Source organism: Apodemus sylvaticus, chromosome 10 (genome assembly GCF_947179515.1).
Source record: "Apodemus sylvaticus chromosome 10, mApoSyl1.1, whole genome shotgun sequence".
Lineage (NCBI taxonomy): Eukaryota > Metazoa > Chordata > Mammalia > Rodentia > Muridae > Apodemus > Apodemus sylvaticus.
In genome coordinates, this window is record NC_067481.1 from 44,973,388 (window position 1) to 44,989,618 (window position 16,231).

Genomic DNA, 16,231 nt, shown 5'->3' on the forward strand with positions numbered 1-16,231 from the left:
AGGTCTTGAAATATCCTTGTGCTCTCAGGGGGCCTTTTCTTTCTTTGTTTCTTTCTTTAACACTTGGTATGTAGCCCTGGTCTTCAGAAACTGTTTATGTAGACTAGACTGGCCTTGAACTCACAGAGATCCGTTTGCCTTTGAAGAACAGTGTTTAGAAGACACTCCAGGGAGGAAGAAGGCCCCAAGGGAGCAGGACTTCGGAGGGCTGCTTCTGTTCCCCTTTCCTGGCAGGGCCTGGCAAGCTGGGTTACCTGTCTATCAGTGTGCTCCTGATTGCTTAACGACAGAGGGTAGGCTGGGCAATGAGGAAAGGAAGGTGCAGACTATGGGGAGCAAGGATCAGGGAGGAAAAGCACCTAGCACCACACCCCACACACGGTGGCCTTTGCACATGAAGGGTCATTTCCTTTGTCCCCAAGGAAATCTGGGAGGCCATCACCTGCCTACCACATTTCAATTTGTCTCACACACTGGGGCTTCACTTCATTACCCATGGAATTCAGCTTCATTGATATGAAGGGGCAAATTACTACATGAGACACAGTTACAAGACAGGAAATGGATTTACTGCTGCTTTCAGAGGGAGGGGGAGCTGCAGTGGCTCTGCTCGGCCCTGCTGCCTTGAAGGCTAACGCAGGCCCTGCACTGGGATGGACAGTCTCAATTTACCAGAGAATGTGCCCCTACAGAAGTCAGGGTTCTACAGAGTTCTGGAAACAGTTCCATTTTCTCTCTCAAGTTATTCCACCACTGTTGGTGTGTTTCAATAGGTTCCTCTGACATAATAAAAAAAAATCATACTGAAGTGGGTGGGGCATTTAGTTCATGGATAATGTGCTGGATTCTATCCCTAGCACTACCAACACAGTGTTTTCTGCAGCATGTGAAAACCCACACCTTTAATCCCAGCACTTGTCAGGCAGATCTCTGTGTGTTTGAGGCCAGCCTGGTCTATATAACAGGTTCCAGGTCTGCCTAGGCTAGATAATGAGATCTAGTCTCAACTAACAAAAACTAAAGAATAAGAATGTAATGGGTAACATTTAAAGAGGAAGATAACAGTGTGCTACAAGTGGCCACATGAGAAACCAGTAAAAGTTACAGGACATAAGACTTGCTTTCCTTGGTGGCTGAGAATGAGAAGTCCATGGCTATGTTCTCTAATATATATACCTCTTTTTAGAATCCTTTATGGCTTAGGGTGTTGGTTGGGTGTTTTTTCCCCACTTTATAAAAGTCTTAATTCATACAGACATATAAAGACATAAATGTAAGTGAAAGGTTTATCAAAATAAACAAATTAGTAATAGCTAAAGTTCATGAGCTGAAGCTGGGTGATGGGGATGGGGGGAGATGGGGACGGAGTATGCCTTTGATCCTGAGCAGAGGTAGACAGATCTCCTGTGATTTGGAGGCCAGCCTGGTCTACAGAGCGAGTTCCAGGGCAGCCAAGGCTACAATAGAGAATCCCTATCTTGATTTTTCTTTTTTCAACTAAAACAAAACATCACCGAGCGTGGTTTTGCACACCTGAAATCCCAAGACCCAGAGGCTGAGCTAAGAGGATCAAGAGTGCAAGGCCAGCCTGGGCTAAGTGTATAAAACCTGACTCCAAAAAAAAAAAAAAAAAAAAGAATAAGAATAAGAATAAGAATATAATCAAAGCCAAGCTTATAGAGCACACTTGATCTGCCTACATCACTCGTTCAATTTTTACGAGCTTCATGAGGAGGGGACGGCCAACCACCCCAACTTGCATCTAAGGAATGAGAAGTAGAGGATCAACCAAAATCCCCAGGGTCACAGAGGCAAAAGCCAGGGCGAGGGTTGGCCCTTATCCTTTCCATAGCTTGGATTCTCAGGAACAGTGAGAAAGTCCCCTAAATCAGAAGTGGTATCTTCTCAGATGTCTTAAAACTAGCATTTCCTCGGCTTCAGCAAGCTGCACCTGAGATCTTATCTTTAATGTGTGTGTGGGGGGGGGGGGGGGGGGGGGGGGGAGCCGGGCAGGGTAGGTGTTGCGGCAGGGCGGGTGGGGGCGTGGCCGCTTGACGGCACGCCCCCTCCGCGAGGACCCCTGGAGCCGGCCTCGGCGCGCCGGAGCGTTTCTCCTTCCGGGGCGGCCTGCTGGGCCTCATGGAGGCTGTTCGGTCAGACAGCTGCGACAGAGGGACGGCGGCGCCGCGAGCGGAGGAGAGGCCGGCTCCCGAAGCAAGGGTGCACTTCCGAGTAACCCGGTTTATCATGGAGGCAGGCGTCAAGCTAGGCATGCAGTCCATCCCCATCGCCACCGCGTGCACCATTTACCATAAGTTCTTCTGCGAGATCAATCTGGACGCATACGACCTCTACCTGGTCGCCATGTCTTCCATTTACTTGGCCGGCAAAGTGGAGGAGCAACACTTGCGTACTCGTGACATCATCAACGTGTCGCACAGGTACTTTAACCCGGGCAGTGAGCCGTTGGAGCTGGATTCCCGCTTCTGGGAGCTACGAGACAGCATTGTACAATGTGAGCTTCTTATGCTACGAGTTCTGCGCTTCCAAGTCTCTTTCCAGCATCCACACAAGTACTTACTGCACTACTTGATTTCCCTCAAGAACTGGCTGAATCGTTACAGCTGGCAGCGAACCCCCATCTCTGTTACAGCTTGGGCTCTGCTACGAGATAGCTACCATGGGGGGCTATGCCTCCGCTTCCAGGCTCAGCACCTAGCCGTGGCTGTGCTCTACCTGGCCCTACAGGTCTATGGAGTCGAGGTGCCTGCAGAGGGTGAGGCTGAGAAGCCTTGGTGGCAAGTATTTAGTGATGACCTTACCAAGCCAATCATTGATAATATTGTGTCTGATCTCATTCAGATTTATACTATGGATACTGAGATCCCCTAAGTCCCTGGCCGAGGCCTGACCAAAGACCAGGATGATTGGAGGCCTGGGGTATCGTGCTACCAAGTTGGGGTGATGGCATGTCTCCACTCGGAGGACTGGTTGTGCTGGCAGAGGATGTCACTGGTGACTGCAGTGACATACTGTCATTTTTGTCCTCAGAAGCCCTTTGTTCAAATAATGCCAAGAGCCTCCATGTGGGCAGGACATACTGAGCTTCCTAGAACTGGCTGCATCAGCTTTTGCCCTTTGAGAAGATGCTGCATTTGAGGCATGGACCGTAGCAGGCCGCCAACAGGAAAGTTAAAGAATAGGACTGCACCCTTAAGAGAAGTATAAATGTGTAACACAGAATCTTATTTTGTATAATAAAGATTATTCAAATAAAATATGGGAAAGGTTTAACGCACCAAAGTCTGCCTTGTTTTTCTTAATTACAATAGGAGAGATACTGGAAACTAAATGATCAATATTGGGGAAATAGTTGGTAAAGCATGTGACATCCATAAAATGAAGCATTATTCAATCACTAAAACATTTGTAAGGGGTTTATGACAATGTGGGTAAAGGTTCATATTAGGCAGCATAAAAAAACAGGATTATAGATGTACTGTAATTTCTACAAAAAACAAATATACAAAGATGGGCAAAGTATTAATTAGTTGGGGGTGTTAAATGTATAATAATGACTAAGAATTTCTGTCTTTTGTTCCAGCTCTTTGCAGTCTCCACCATTATCCCATGATTATGAACCTTGAAGGTGAAGTCTAGCTTATCTTCACAAGTGTCTATTTAAAAGAACAACCATCACACTTCATTATCCCCAGAAGTTTCCACACAGTGGACTTCCCTTAATCATAAGACAGTTGTGTTAGAGCTGCCTCCTTTGTCCTGGCTGATAGCATCGAAGAGTGTGATCTGCCTCTTGAAGGTCAAGGGGGAGAGGCAGAGCTTGGTGAGAGCAGGAGGATCCTGAGTTCCAGCCTTGGCTACAGAATGAGACCCTATCTCAAATTTAATAAACATGTGCAAGGAAAGGAAGGGTTGGGAGCAGGGCCACGGACCCATGAGTCATTCAAACCTTTATGCTCTCAACAGACATGCATACATGCTTTCCCTTACCTGCATACAGTGTGTCAGGCACCACTGGACTCATGCATAAAAGCTCAGCAGAAGCTTAGGCACTCTAGAAATGCCTGCCTATCACATAAGAAAATAGGAAGAGATTAGGTATGTAGCTCAATTAGTAGAATGCTTGCTTAGCATGCATGAGATCCTGGGCTTGGTCCCTAGCACTGTACAAACCGGCATGGTGGTATGTTACATGCTTACCTGTAATCCCAGCAATCAGGTTGAGGCTAGAAAATCAGAATTTCAATGTCAGCTTAAGGTCATCCCGGACTATGTGAAACTCTGCCTTAGAAAGGGAGAATGGTGGTGGCCCACACCTCTAATCCCAGAATTTGGGAGGCAGAGGTAGTTGGATCTCTGTGAGTTCAAGGACAGCCTGATCTACAGAGTGAGCTACAGACAGCTAGGGATACCCAGAGAAATCCTGTCTCAAACCAAAAGAAGAAAAAAGCAAAAGAAAATAGGAAGTTGAGGTCAAACTCATAATTGAGGTAATGGTATGGGTTGGAAAGTTAATTAGAAATGGAGTCATCCCACACTTTGAAAGGAAGGAGAGGGACAGCTGGGGAATATGACTTGTTCTGGCTGGTCTGACATGGCAGCCTCTGTAATGATGGCTTTCAGCAGTGTGGAATGTAGTGGAATGGTGGGAACGGTAGCCTGTCTTCCAGGCCTGATCCCAGGCATTCACAAACCTTCCTAACACCTGGCCCATCAGGTGGTTGGCACACTTGCTTTGTGGAGAAGCAGCAGGCAGCTCTTGTGTTGGCATTCCCTGCCCCATTCTTCAGGGCCTTCCATGCCAGGGTAAAAGCACCAGGGAAACATGGGCTCTACCTCTACCCCCCACTTAGAAGTTGATCTCCAAGTTACTCTCATTTTCATACAGGGCCTCCAGGAGAGTGGCTTTGAGGCAGAAATGGGAGAGTGGCAGAAAAGGATCACAGTCTTGCTCGGGAAAAGCTCAGCCTGACTTTGGAGCCACACAGGGTTAGGCCACTGCTTCCGAGGGCCCTTCAGATGAGAGTCCTAGCTCAAGGCAATCCAGGCAGTGTGCCCACCTCAGTGACAGTGAGCCTTGAGAGAGTGGGATTTTAGCTTCTCACACCTCTACTTCAGGTAACAAGGCCTTCCTTGTATGACATCTGAGCAGTAGAGGGGCTCTGCAGGCTTAGGGGTGCAGCTGGGACCCCAGAGATATATTGCTACAGATCCTGGGTCTTAGGATGAGACAAGCCCTGGAAGGGAACAAAAGTCAGAGCTCGGTGATGCCCACGATGCACCCTGGGCCAGAGTAGAACTTCTCTGAGGTAAACTGCCACTTGTCATTGCTAGGGCCTAGGAGGATGGCGTTATGAGAAAGGAGGGAAACCAGAAGACACATCTCTGGGAGAATCAGGGAGTTGTAACACCTGGGCTTTGGGGCCAGAAGAAAAAGAATTTTGCTTGAGAGACTTTGACCAAGTGTTATTAATTTCAGAGTTAGTTTCACTGCAAGATTCTAAGGAACCTGAATGGGTGTGGTGGCTCATGCTTTTAATCCCAGAAGTCCAGAGGTACAGGCAGGTGGATTTCTGAGTTGGAGGTCAGCCTGGTCTACAGAGTGAATTCCAGGACTACACAGAGAAACCCAGTCTCCAAAGCAAAAACAAACAAAAAATGTAAACAACCACATTCTCTAATAGGAACAAGGTATGCTCTGGTCCTACAGATTAGAGGGCCACTCCCAGGGAAGACCAAGTGTCTCCCCTGAGAACTCTCTTCTTCTCAAGTCACCACAGTCTCAAGTCTACCCATGGCCTGGGAAATTCCAAAACCTGGTTTATTGACACACTGATGATCCATTTCCCTGAGCAAAGGAACTGGAGCATTAAACTCAGAAGGCCAGGGTTGACTATATTGGCTCTGAGCATTGACTCAGTAACATCGGCTCAGAAAACAGAAGAGGGCCTTATTTTTCTCTTTGGTTTGGTTTGGTTTTCAATACAGGGTTTCTCTGTATAGCTCTGGTTGTCCTGGAACTCACTGTGTAGATCAGGCTGGCTGGCCTAGAACACAGAGATCTGCTTGCCTCTGCCTCCCAAGTCCTGGGGCTAAAGGTGTGAGTCACCACTGCCCTGAGGTATCTGATTTAACTGAATACTTTCCTTGTGGCTGGGAATGTAGTTCAGTTGGTAGAGTTCTTACTTAACATTCCCAAAGCCCTAGGTTCAGTCTCCAGCACTATCTAAACCAGGTATGATGGCATACACCTGTAATCCTAACTCTCAGGAGGTGGAAACAGGAGGCTCAGAAGGTAATGGTCTTTCTTGGTCCCAGAACTAGTAGAATTAGCATGGACTGTCACACTGTTACAAAAGTAGACAAACAGACAAGTCAGTACTTTTCCTTCTACTTACTAATGTTTTAAAAATTTTTAGTGACTAATCATATACTAATGCCTCCCTTGTGATGTGTAACCTTATCTCTGAAAGGGACTTCTGTACAGACTGTGTACTTCATACCATCTTCAAAAATTATGTTAGAATTAAATTGGAAAGTGTGCATACCTTAAAAACATGGTGGACTAAGATGTATAACCGTTGAAAATCTTGGAAGAAGTAGTCATGCAAGTTCTTATCAGTAATCTTATTTACCTTAACTTTTATTTTTTTTAGAAACAAGATCTCTCTATGTAGCCATGGCTATCCTGGAACTCACTATATAGACTAGGTTGGCCTCAAACTCCTGCTTCTGTCTCCTTAGCACTGGAATTAAAGATATTATACATTATATATAAATATAGTATATCTTTATACATATATAATACTATATATACTATATGTATATAATGCATATCTTTATACATTATATTATACATACATATATAATGTATATATGTGTATTATATATGTGCACATATATGTATATATATATATATATATATAAAACATGTCTAGCACCTTTTAAAATCTCTCTCTTTTCATTTATTGATATATTTTCTGTGAATATTTTATTCATGTGCATGTATGTGTACCTGATGAATTGATCCTCTGCATCTGGGATTACGGATGGTTGTAAGCCATTTTATGAGTGCTGGGAATTGAACCCAGGTTCTTTGCAAGAGCAATGAGCACTCTTAACTACTGAACTATCTCTCTAGTGCCAAACAAAGGTTATTTTTTTTTAAGATAGGGTTTCTCTGTGTAGCCTTAGATGTCCTGGAACCTGCTCTGTTGACCTGGCTGGCCTCACACTCAGAGATCCACACAATTGTTGGGACTAGAGGCATGCGCTGCTACACCCAGTTTTAAAAATCTTTATGCCTACCTGTGACCAAGTATATCTATCCTTTATGGTCATGGATTTTTCTATGATTTCTTCAAAACTTTCCTGTCATTTCTAAAGTGTCACTTCTCATCTGATATCATCAGATATTTTTTCCAACTCATTAGCTTAATATGTTCTCCTCAGTGTGAAATTGCTGACATCAGTGAGGTGTGAATCCACCCTACTGGGTTCTGCTCCTCAGAGAATTCTCTACAGAACTGTGAGTCGTGACTTCTAGATGAGAACGTTTGTCTATTTTTGATCATTGGCTTCTTTGAATAGGAGTATCTGTGTGTCAAAAGAGGGTTGGGCTGCATCTCAGTCACACCTGAGCAGAACATACATCAAAATGGAAAGAGCTATCTCCGAAGGCTTATTTCATGTTCAATAGGGAACGGGGCTTTTGCAGTCAAATTCTCTGCGGTTCCAGTTCTGTTTAGAGATGGTCTCTGAACACCCATGGGTCTTTTATTTTGAAGAGAGTCCACATTGGTCTCCACAGCCCCGCTTCAGAGGACTTAGTTGGCCTCTTCCCCTCACCCAGATCTCAGCGCATAGGTGAACCCTCAACTTAGCCCTCTTCCAGGAATAATGACAAAAATTGATCGATCATATGCATTCCATAAGAAGTTTCATCTACAGTTATCATTTGACTCTGCAGTGAGTTCTATAAAAGTTTCACCTACTTTATCACATGCATCTTCAAAATTACCCCTTCAAAGGAGATATTACAACAAAAGGGAGATTATCCAGAAAGTAAAACAAGCTGTTCAAGATCTTGGGTCCCCAGATTCTAATAGCAGCTTCCGGTCTTAGTGTGACTGCCCTAATTCCCTCTCGAGTCTCATCCCGTTCCTTGTAACCTGCTAGGAGCTCCAGTATTGGCAAAGGGAAGCCCACAGTCTTTAACACTTTAGTCCAAGCATGTCACTGAGAATGTGCTCAGGCCAGCTGGACTTGTATGACAGAGACGCTTTATTCTCCAGTCCTGTGTTCCTTCACCCCCATTCTCTGAGCATTGATGTCATCACAGACTTACTTCCTGCTGCTTCAGACACTCTCCTCCCATGGAGTGCCCTAAATGGCCCCCCAGCTTCCCAGTTCTAATCGCCACCAGGCTGACTGGGGCCTTGGAGTAGGCCCAAATTAGAAAAGGATATTAAAAATCCACACAGCAATGATGTTGTATTAGCTATTTCTGTATAAGAAATTATCCCAAAATCTAGCTGTTTAAAACAGAAAAGAGAGTAGATGAAATAGCTCAGCTGGAAAAGGTGCTTGTTGTGTAAGCCAGAGGACCTGAGTTTGATCCCTGGAGCTCAAATAGAGGTGAAAGAAGAGAACTGACTTCACAAAGTTGTCCTCTGATTTCCACATGAGCTGTTTACACACACACACACACACACACACACACATACACACACACACACACCACTTTAATGATACAAATAATAATTAACACATCTCTTCATCAATGAACTTGCAGTCTCAGATTTCCTCTCATGTGGCCTCGGCTCTTCACAAGGACAATATATTTCATTAATCTCTGAAAACTATATTTATTTTCTGCATGACCTTAAAGGCCATCACAAGAGAAGAAAGTGCCCTTGAAACAGTAATGGAAATACCAAAGGGAACATTTGTGGAGCCAGCGAAGCGATGTGTCTGCAGTATGATTTGTAGATCAGGACTTCTTAACCCTTTTCCACTCAAGATTTTTTTTTTTTTTACCCAGGAAAACATGACCCCAGATATAGATATATAAGTGTACAGAGGCAGGGTAGGAAAACTGTTCTTTTGGCAAAGTGCTTGCTATGCAAGCATAAGGACCTGAGTTCTAGCCCCAGCACTGACACAAAAAGCCAGGTATGACTGTGGTACCTGTAATCTCAGCACTGGGGATGGGGAAACTGAGTCTCTCTGGAGCTCATGGGCCAGCTAGTCTAGCTGAATCAGTAAGCTCTGGCTTCAGAGACAGATTCTGAAAAAAAAAATGAGGCAGGGAGTGACTGAGGGGTTCCTGACATTGACCATTGACCTCTGACCTCCCCTCCCCTCCTACATATGAACACTGGCTCACATTTGCATACTATACACACATACACACACACAAACCAACAATATATAAATAGACATCATTTGCTGAAATTAATCATAAAGAAATTTATTTTGGCCAGGCAGTGGTGGCGCACCCCTTTAATCCCGGCACTTGGGAAGTAGAGGCAGGCAGATTTCTGAGTGCGAGGCCAGCCTGGTCTACAGAGTGAGTTCCAGGACAGCCAGAGCTATAAACAGAGAAACCCTGTCTCAAAAAAAAGAAAAGAAAAAAAAAGAAAAGAAAAGAAAAAGAAGAATAGAAAAGAAAAGAAAAAAGAAAAGAGAAAATTTATTTTGAAACAATTCTTTGGTATTTGCAAAGCTTGAGCACTTATTAAAGATCCATGCATACTAATGAGATGAGTGTGTTTGTTTATTGTTACACAAGAATTCCATCTTGGCGGCATATTTGGTGCTGCTCCAGGACACAGAACATCTTCAACATGTTTCAAAGTTGACTGATACTTTGATTTTATAATTGCCAATGCTGAGAACACCACTTTGCAAAAACACAGGGTAGAAAATGGCAAAAATATTGCTTAAGCCCGTTTCAGAAATTGTTGAGAAATCCATCCTGATTGCAATTGCTGAGCCATTTAATAATTTCCTTAAATGAAATTCAAGTCAGCAATTCAAGTAACAATTTAAAAGTTTTTTTTTTTTTACATTTAGTGTGTGCATGCATGCTTGTGTGTGTGTGTGTGTGTAGACGGCAGAGGACAACTTTCAGGAGTTGGTTTTTCTTCCTTTCACCCTAGAGTTCCTGGGGATTGAGCTTCTGTTTTCAGGCTTGGCACAAAAAGCACTTTTATCTGCTGAACCCGCTCATGAGCCTACTAGCAACAATTTTTACAGCCATGCATTTTGATATTCTGTATATTCAGAATTCAACCCAAAGATAGACTAACTTGGTGCTTGCGGTGCTGAGGAACAATGGAAGAGAAACATTAAAAGTGTTTCCGGTTTCAATGATTCCCAGCATCCACTGGTCTCGAATCTGAGCTGAGGTGATTGAGCCAGTGCTCTCAGATGTCACGTGGGATGAGACTTGAGCAGAACAAAGTGCCGATGAAGCAAGGCCTCAGAGCCGGTGTGCAAAGACACACGGCTGACTACGGCCAGAAACACCTCAAACTCATTGTCGGTTTGATTTTGAATTAAATTTTGGCGGTTGTATATTCACCTTTTACTGTTGCCAAATTTTAAGCCCACGTTCAGTCACGTGATTCCGCATGGGGTCACCACCTACAGTTTAAGAAGCTGGCCTACCTGTGCCCACCTGCATGGGCCCGCCTGTCAGTCTTGTGCAAATTTCAGCGCTCAGGCTAAACGCTAGGCTTTCTGACTCAGACCCTGAGAAAGAAAGAGGTGAGAGAGCAGGGAAGCCGACCAACATGCTTCACTGGGAAGACAAATGCCACAGGACCGTGCATGATGACCCTCCAGCCAAATAGGGGGTTAGCCAGAGCACACAGACCACGAGATGCAGGCCGGGCTTTGAAAACTACCAAAGGTCAAAGTAGAGATGGTGAGGGTCCGCCTTTCAATTCCCCAAAGCAGAACTGAGAAGAAGCGACCATGGATCAGAAAGGCCAACGATTGTTCCACCAGTGACGAGCGGCACAGGTGCGATGCCTGGCCAGGTACCTCTAGCAGAAATGCACACGATGCCCTTGGTGACCGGTCCCTGCTGGGCAGTCAGCCTCTTCAGAAAGTTTCCCTTCAGTTGTTTGCACACCCAGGAGGGATGCTGTCCTGACCCGCTGTTTCCCTTGCTGTCACCTTCCATGACTCTAGTTCAGATTTGCTGAGATTGACAGGGCTGCCAGAGGAGCCAGCCCGGCTGTCTGGTGCGCACAGTTAAAAATAATCCTTAGTTTGCTAAGCTGGCTGCTGAATATCTGCCGCTTTAATTGATGGGCAATCTTCTTGCTGTTATATGAATTTAAAAACTACTGCTTCCTCAAAGCACTGCTGTTCTGGTGGCTACCTGCTAAGCTGACCCCAGCCCACCCAACCTGTCACCTCCAGAGGACACACACCTGTGATCTGATCCCTCAGACTCCGAGGCTCCCCCTGTTTGCCAAAAGATACCCCGAAAACCAGCTTGAACATAGAGAACAACAAGGGAGCCTCATCATAGTTTATTTTCGTTTTTTAAGAAGATTTCTCTGCTTCAGCCACCTCGGGGGGCAGGCACAACAAAACGACAGAAATGAAAACACTGAGCCACATTAAAATGCTCTGCCAGCAACAGCCAAATCCTCAGCCTGCGGAGAAGAAACTGACGGCAAGTGCAGCTGCCCTTTGCTAGCAACAGGGATTGTGGGCTTAGATTGACGGCTCTGGGCTTAAGCCCAGGAGTTTAATGATAATGATGTTGGTGATGATGATAATTATCATAATAATAGCTAACCTTTATTGAGGACTTTCTGTGAGCCAGACGCCCGCTCAATAGCTCAATATATACAATGTGTTTATTTCTATCTGTTTCTCTGTATAATATCTCCATGTAGATAGCGAGAATCTCATTTGATTCTTACTATATTTCTGTGAAAGAGAGCTTTGGTAGAATATCCTTACCCCATGTTAAAGAGAGGGAAGCTGAGGCTTGGCGAGTATCAATAACTTGACAGATGAGTTTTAGAACCAGAGCACTCATGGTTTATTCTCGACCATTACTCAGATCTTCTGGAGAAATATGCCGGGATATTCTGAAGAGAAAATTGACTTCTATGCTTTCAATGTATTCCTGGGCTCAGATTCTAGTTCTATGACCTCAGTTTCCTTATCTGTGAAATGGCACATCAAATGTGCCCCTTGTCCTTATAACTTACCTGCATGAATTACCGACTCAAATTTCCTTAAAAGCAGGGAATTTAATCAAAAGACTCATGATATATTAATGTCAATAATAATGTTGTGCCAGGCGGTGGTGGCACACACCTGTAATTCCAGCACTCTGGGAGGCAGAGTTCCAGGACAGCCAGGGCTATACAGAGAAACCCTGTCTTGGGGAAAAAAAATCCAAAAACCAAAATAATAATAATAATAATGTTAATGTTTACTTGCATATAACAAAATCAATCAGCTCAAACCAGCTACTGAACATTTGCTTTTTGTGGTGCTGGGACTGAAATCCAGGGCTCACCTTACTCCACAAGTTACTGGGGAGGTTTGTTGATTTGTTTTGCTGTGTGTATGCATTGTTCCTATTTACTTATTTTTAGTTTGGGGGAGGGTGTCACAGCGTGCATGCAGAGGTCAGAAGACAACTTTGTGAAGCCAGTTCTTCCACATTTATATAGTGTGCTGGCAAAATTTTGTGTCAACTTGACACAAGCTGGAATCATTTGGAAGAAGGGAACATCTGCTGAGAAAGTGTGCCCCTCACCATCACCCCCTCCACCCACCCCCGACCCCCACCCCAGGTGGTCCTAGGTTCTGTAAGAAAGTTGGCTGAATGAACCACAAGGAGCAAGCCCATAGGCTTGTTTCATGGCTTCTACATCAGCTCCTGCCTCCAGGTAGAGTTCGTGCCCTGATTTCCCTCTGACAGTCTGTGGTGTGAAACTGTAAGCTTAAACAAACTCTTTCCTCCAAGAATTGCTTAGGTCCTGTTTTATCACAGCAATAAAACCCAAGATGCAGTGTTCTCACCATGTAGACCAGGCTAGCCTCATATTCAGAGATCCCCCTCCCCTCAGATGGACTCTTACTCTTTATCACATGACTCTGCTTCTCTGTGCATGGCTCCCTTGTACAGGGCAGCCTCTGCAGTGCCTGGGCTTCCTTCCTGCCCCCAGAGCTGGCTAGATGGTTATAAGCGTCTCTGGCTTCTACAAGGTATGAAGGAAAATGGAAGCCTGTACTTAAATGTTCCTGGGACTGCTTTTTTTTTTGTGGATTTTTTTGGATTTGGTTTTTTCAAGACAGGGTTTCTCTGTGTAGCCCTGGATGTCCTGAAGCTCACTCTGTAGACCAGGCTGGCCTCAGAAATCTGCCTGCCCCTGCCTCCCAGAGCTGGGATTACAGGCGTGTGCCACCACTGCCCGCCTCTGGGACTGCTTTTTACTTAATTGATTTCTGAGTTTGTTTAAGCTTACAGTTCCCCACCACCGACTGTCAGAGGGAAATCAGGGCAGGAACTCTAACAGGGCAGGAACCTGGAGGCAGGAGCTGATGTGGGAGTCATAATAAAGTGCTGCTTGCTCCTTGTGGTTTGTTCAGTCTGCTTTCTTACAGAACCCAGGACCACCAGCCCAGGTGTGACACCATCCACAGTCAACTTGTCCCTCCCCATCAATCATCAATCAAGGAAAGGAGCAGCAGGCTTACCCACAGGTCAATCTGACAGGGGTGGGGAGAGGGGACACTTTCTCAACAGATGTTCCCTCCATCCAAATGACTCTAAGTTGTGTCAAGTTGACACAAAATTTTGCCAGCACACCATGTATATGTGGAAGAACAGAACTGGCTTCACAAAATTGATTTCTGAGACAAAGAAGATAACCCAGGCCAACCTTGAACTCACAATTATCCTGCCACAAAGTCTCAAGCATTGGTGTCATTGTACCCAGCTCCCTGTTGACATTTTTACTTTGGGCTCCTACGGGCTCATAGCCTCCAGAAGTGCCATCTTAGCCTCTCTCTTGCAGTCTATGCTACTTTGTTATAGAAGCCAAATGAAGCTCACACATTCTGCTTTGGATTTTTGTTGTTGTTGTTTGGTTTTGGTTTTGTCTTTGTTTTTTGAAACAGGATCTTCCTATGTAGCTCAGGTTGTCCTGAACCTACCACAGACCGATCTGGCCTAAAACTCAGAAATCAGCCTGCCTCTGCCCCTCGAGTGCTGGGATTAAAGGCACGGGGCCACTATACCCAGCTTGTGATTTCCCTCTTGAAGAATCCATCTGGTTTCAGTGCCAAGTAAGAGACCCCCTACAGTCATCCAAGTAGGAGCTTGTAGAGATTGGAGGAAGGTGATTCCAGGAGAGGTGATGACTAGTCAAATTAAAAACTGATATTAAAGATGGATGGAGCCTGTAGGATTTCCTGATGACCTGTCTGGCAGAGCATGGCTACTACCATCCAGTACTTGGAAGGTTGAGACAGGAGCATGGCAAGTTGGAGACCAAATTGGACTAAATAGTGAATAAAAAGGCTTAAACCACTCCCTCCTCAACGTCACTGCTATGAGACACACTGCAAGTGTCTCACGGGTATGCCACAGCATTCTAAATGATCTTCAGCCTCTTTAGACTTTTAGCAGCTAGAACCTGAAGCCTGACTACCATTCTCTAAGAACCCATCTTCAAGGATAAAGTTGGATCTCCAGAGTGCAGCCTGGAGGGCACCCAATGACTTCACCCCTGTGCTGCTCTGACTTCACCTTTACTGTTAGATGCTGTGTTTCCCTGCAGCCCTGACACCCCAAGATAAGCTTTCATCCTTCCAGTCTCTTGCTCCCCTGTATCCTTGGCCTGCAGACTCTCTGACTCCTCCCAAAAGCTGCTCACTCATCTTTAGAGGCCAGGCGAAGTCTTTTCTCCTCCACAAAGCCTTCTCTGGAATTGTAGGTGTAAGTGACCCCTTCTTTCATAGCACCCTGGTTTTCTATAGTTGCCCTTGCCTAACTATATTGAAATTGTTGTCCTGTCTCCTTAATCAGACTGATGGACTAATCCCTACTTATCTCTGGAACCCTCACAGCTAGGACACAGCCAGTACCCAGGTGACGTGCTCAGTCCACGCTGAATGAGTGGATGGGCCAGAGGGATACAAACGCTGACTGCCAGTGCTTGCCAGGGTGGCTCAGCCTATGACACAGACATAATAAAACCTTCTCTTCTGCCTCGCTTCAAAGACATATTAATGAGATTAAGAAATTAGATGTTGATGTGAAGAAATGGGCTCCTTTCAGACACGGTGCAGGAAGGAAGTTAGCTCATCGGCATGAGATTCTGAACCAAAATCCAGCTTTGAATTCTGTCTCTATAGCCTGCTATGCCTCCATAATCAAATATCATAAACCTCAATGTCCTACCTGGGGAAATTGGGAGTAATGATGCCTGTCATGGTGTTGGGAAGATGAGGTGAACATTAATATGTATTTGAAGCAAGGCAGAGGACAGCGTTGTATTACATGATCACCTAGTCCCCAAAAATCTCATTATGGAGAAAATGGTCTCTGCCAAGAAACCATCCTGGGAAGTACTGGGAAGGAAGGTGGGACCATGGGCAGTGCTGAGGTTCCTCAGAGAAAGGAAGAAAGTTTTTAAGGAAAAACCCTTTAGCTTACAAATTATAAGAACTTAAACAGGTGTAGTGGTGCATGCCTTTAATCCCAGAACTGGGGAGGCAGAGGCTAGCAGATCTGTGAGTTAGAGGTCATCCTGATCTACATAGTGAGTGCTAGTATAGCCAGGGCTGCCCAGAGAAACTCTGTCTCAAGAGCAAGCAAGTAAACAAAGAAACATTCATAAAAACCAAATTTTATGCCTGGTGGTGGTGGCGCATGCCTGTAATCCCAGCACTCTGGGAGGCAGAGCAGGCTGATTTCTGAGTTCAAGGCCAGCCTGGTCTACAGAGTGAGTTCCAGGACAGCCAGGGCTACACAGAGAAACCCTGTCTTGAAAAAACCAAATCCAAAAATAAATAAATAAAAATAAAAACCAAATTTTATGCATTTATATTGTGTGCTTAGCAGATGGCTTATGTGCCAAGGCAAGCACACAGAGGCCAGAAGATGACCTGCTGAGTTGCCTCTCTCTTCTTTCCTCATGGGTCCTGGGGATCAAATTCA

General features: G+C 45.1%; 1 protein-coding gene across 1 annotated transcript; it reads left to right on the forward strand.

Annotated features, from left to right (window-relative positions):
• Positions 1-2,090: 2,090 nt before the first annotated feature.
• LOC127693811 (cyclin-Q) lies at positions 2,091-3,303 on the forward strand. Its single transcript, XM_052194969.1, has one exon. The coding sequence runs from the start codon at positions 2,140-2,142 to the stop codon at positions 2,890-2,892; it is 753 nt and encodes a 250-aa protein (XP_052050929.1). The 5' UTR covers positions 2,091-2,139; the 3' UTR covers positions 2,893-3,303.
• Positions 3,304-16,231: the final 12,928 nt, after the last annotated feature.

Bases quoted from the DNA above. Each gene is read 5' to 3' on its own strand.
- LOC127693811 (XM_052194969.1), top strand. From the start codon at position 2,140: ATGGAGGCTGTTCGGTCAGACAGCTGCGACAGAGGGACGGCGGCGCCG.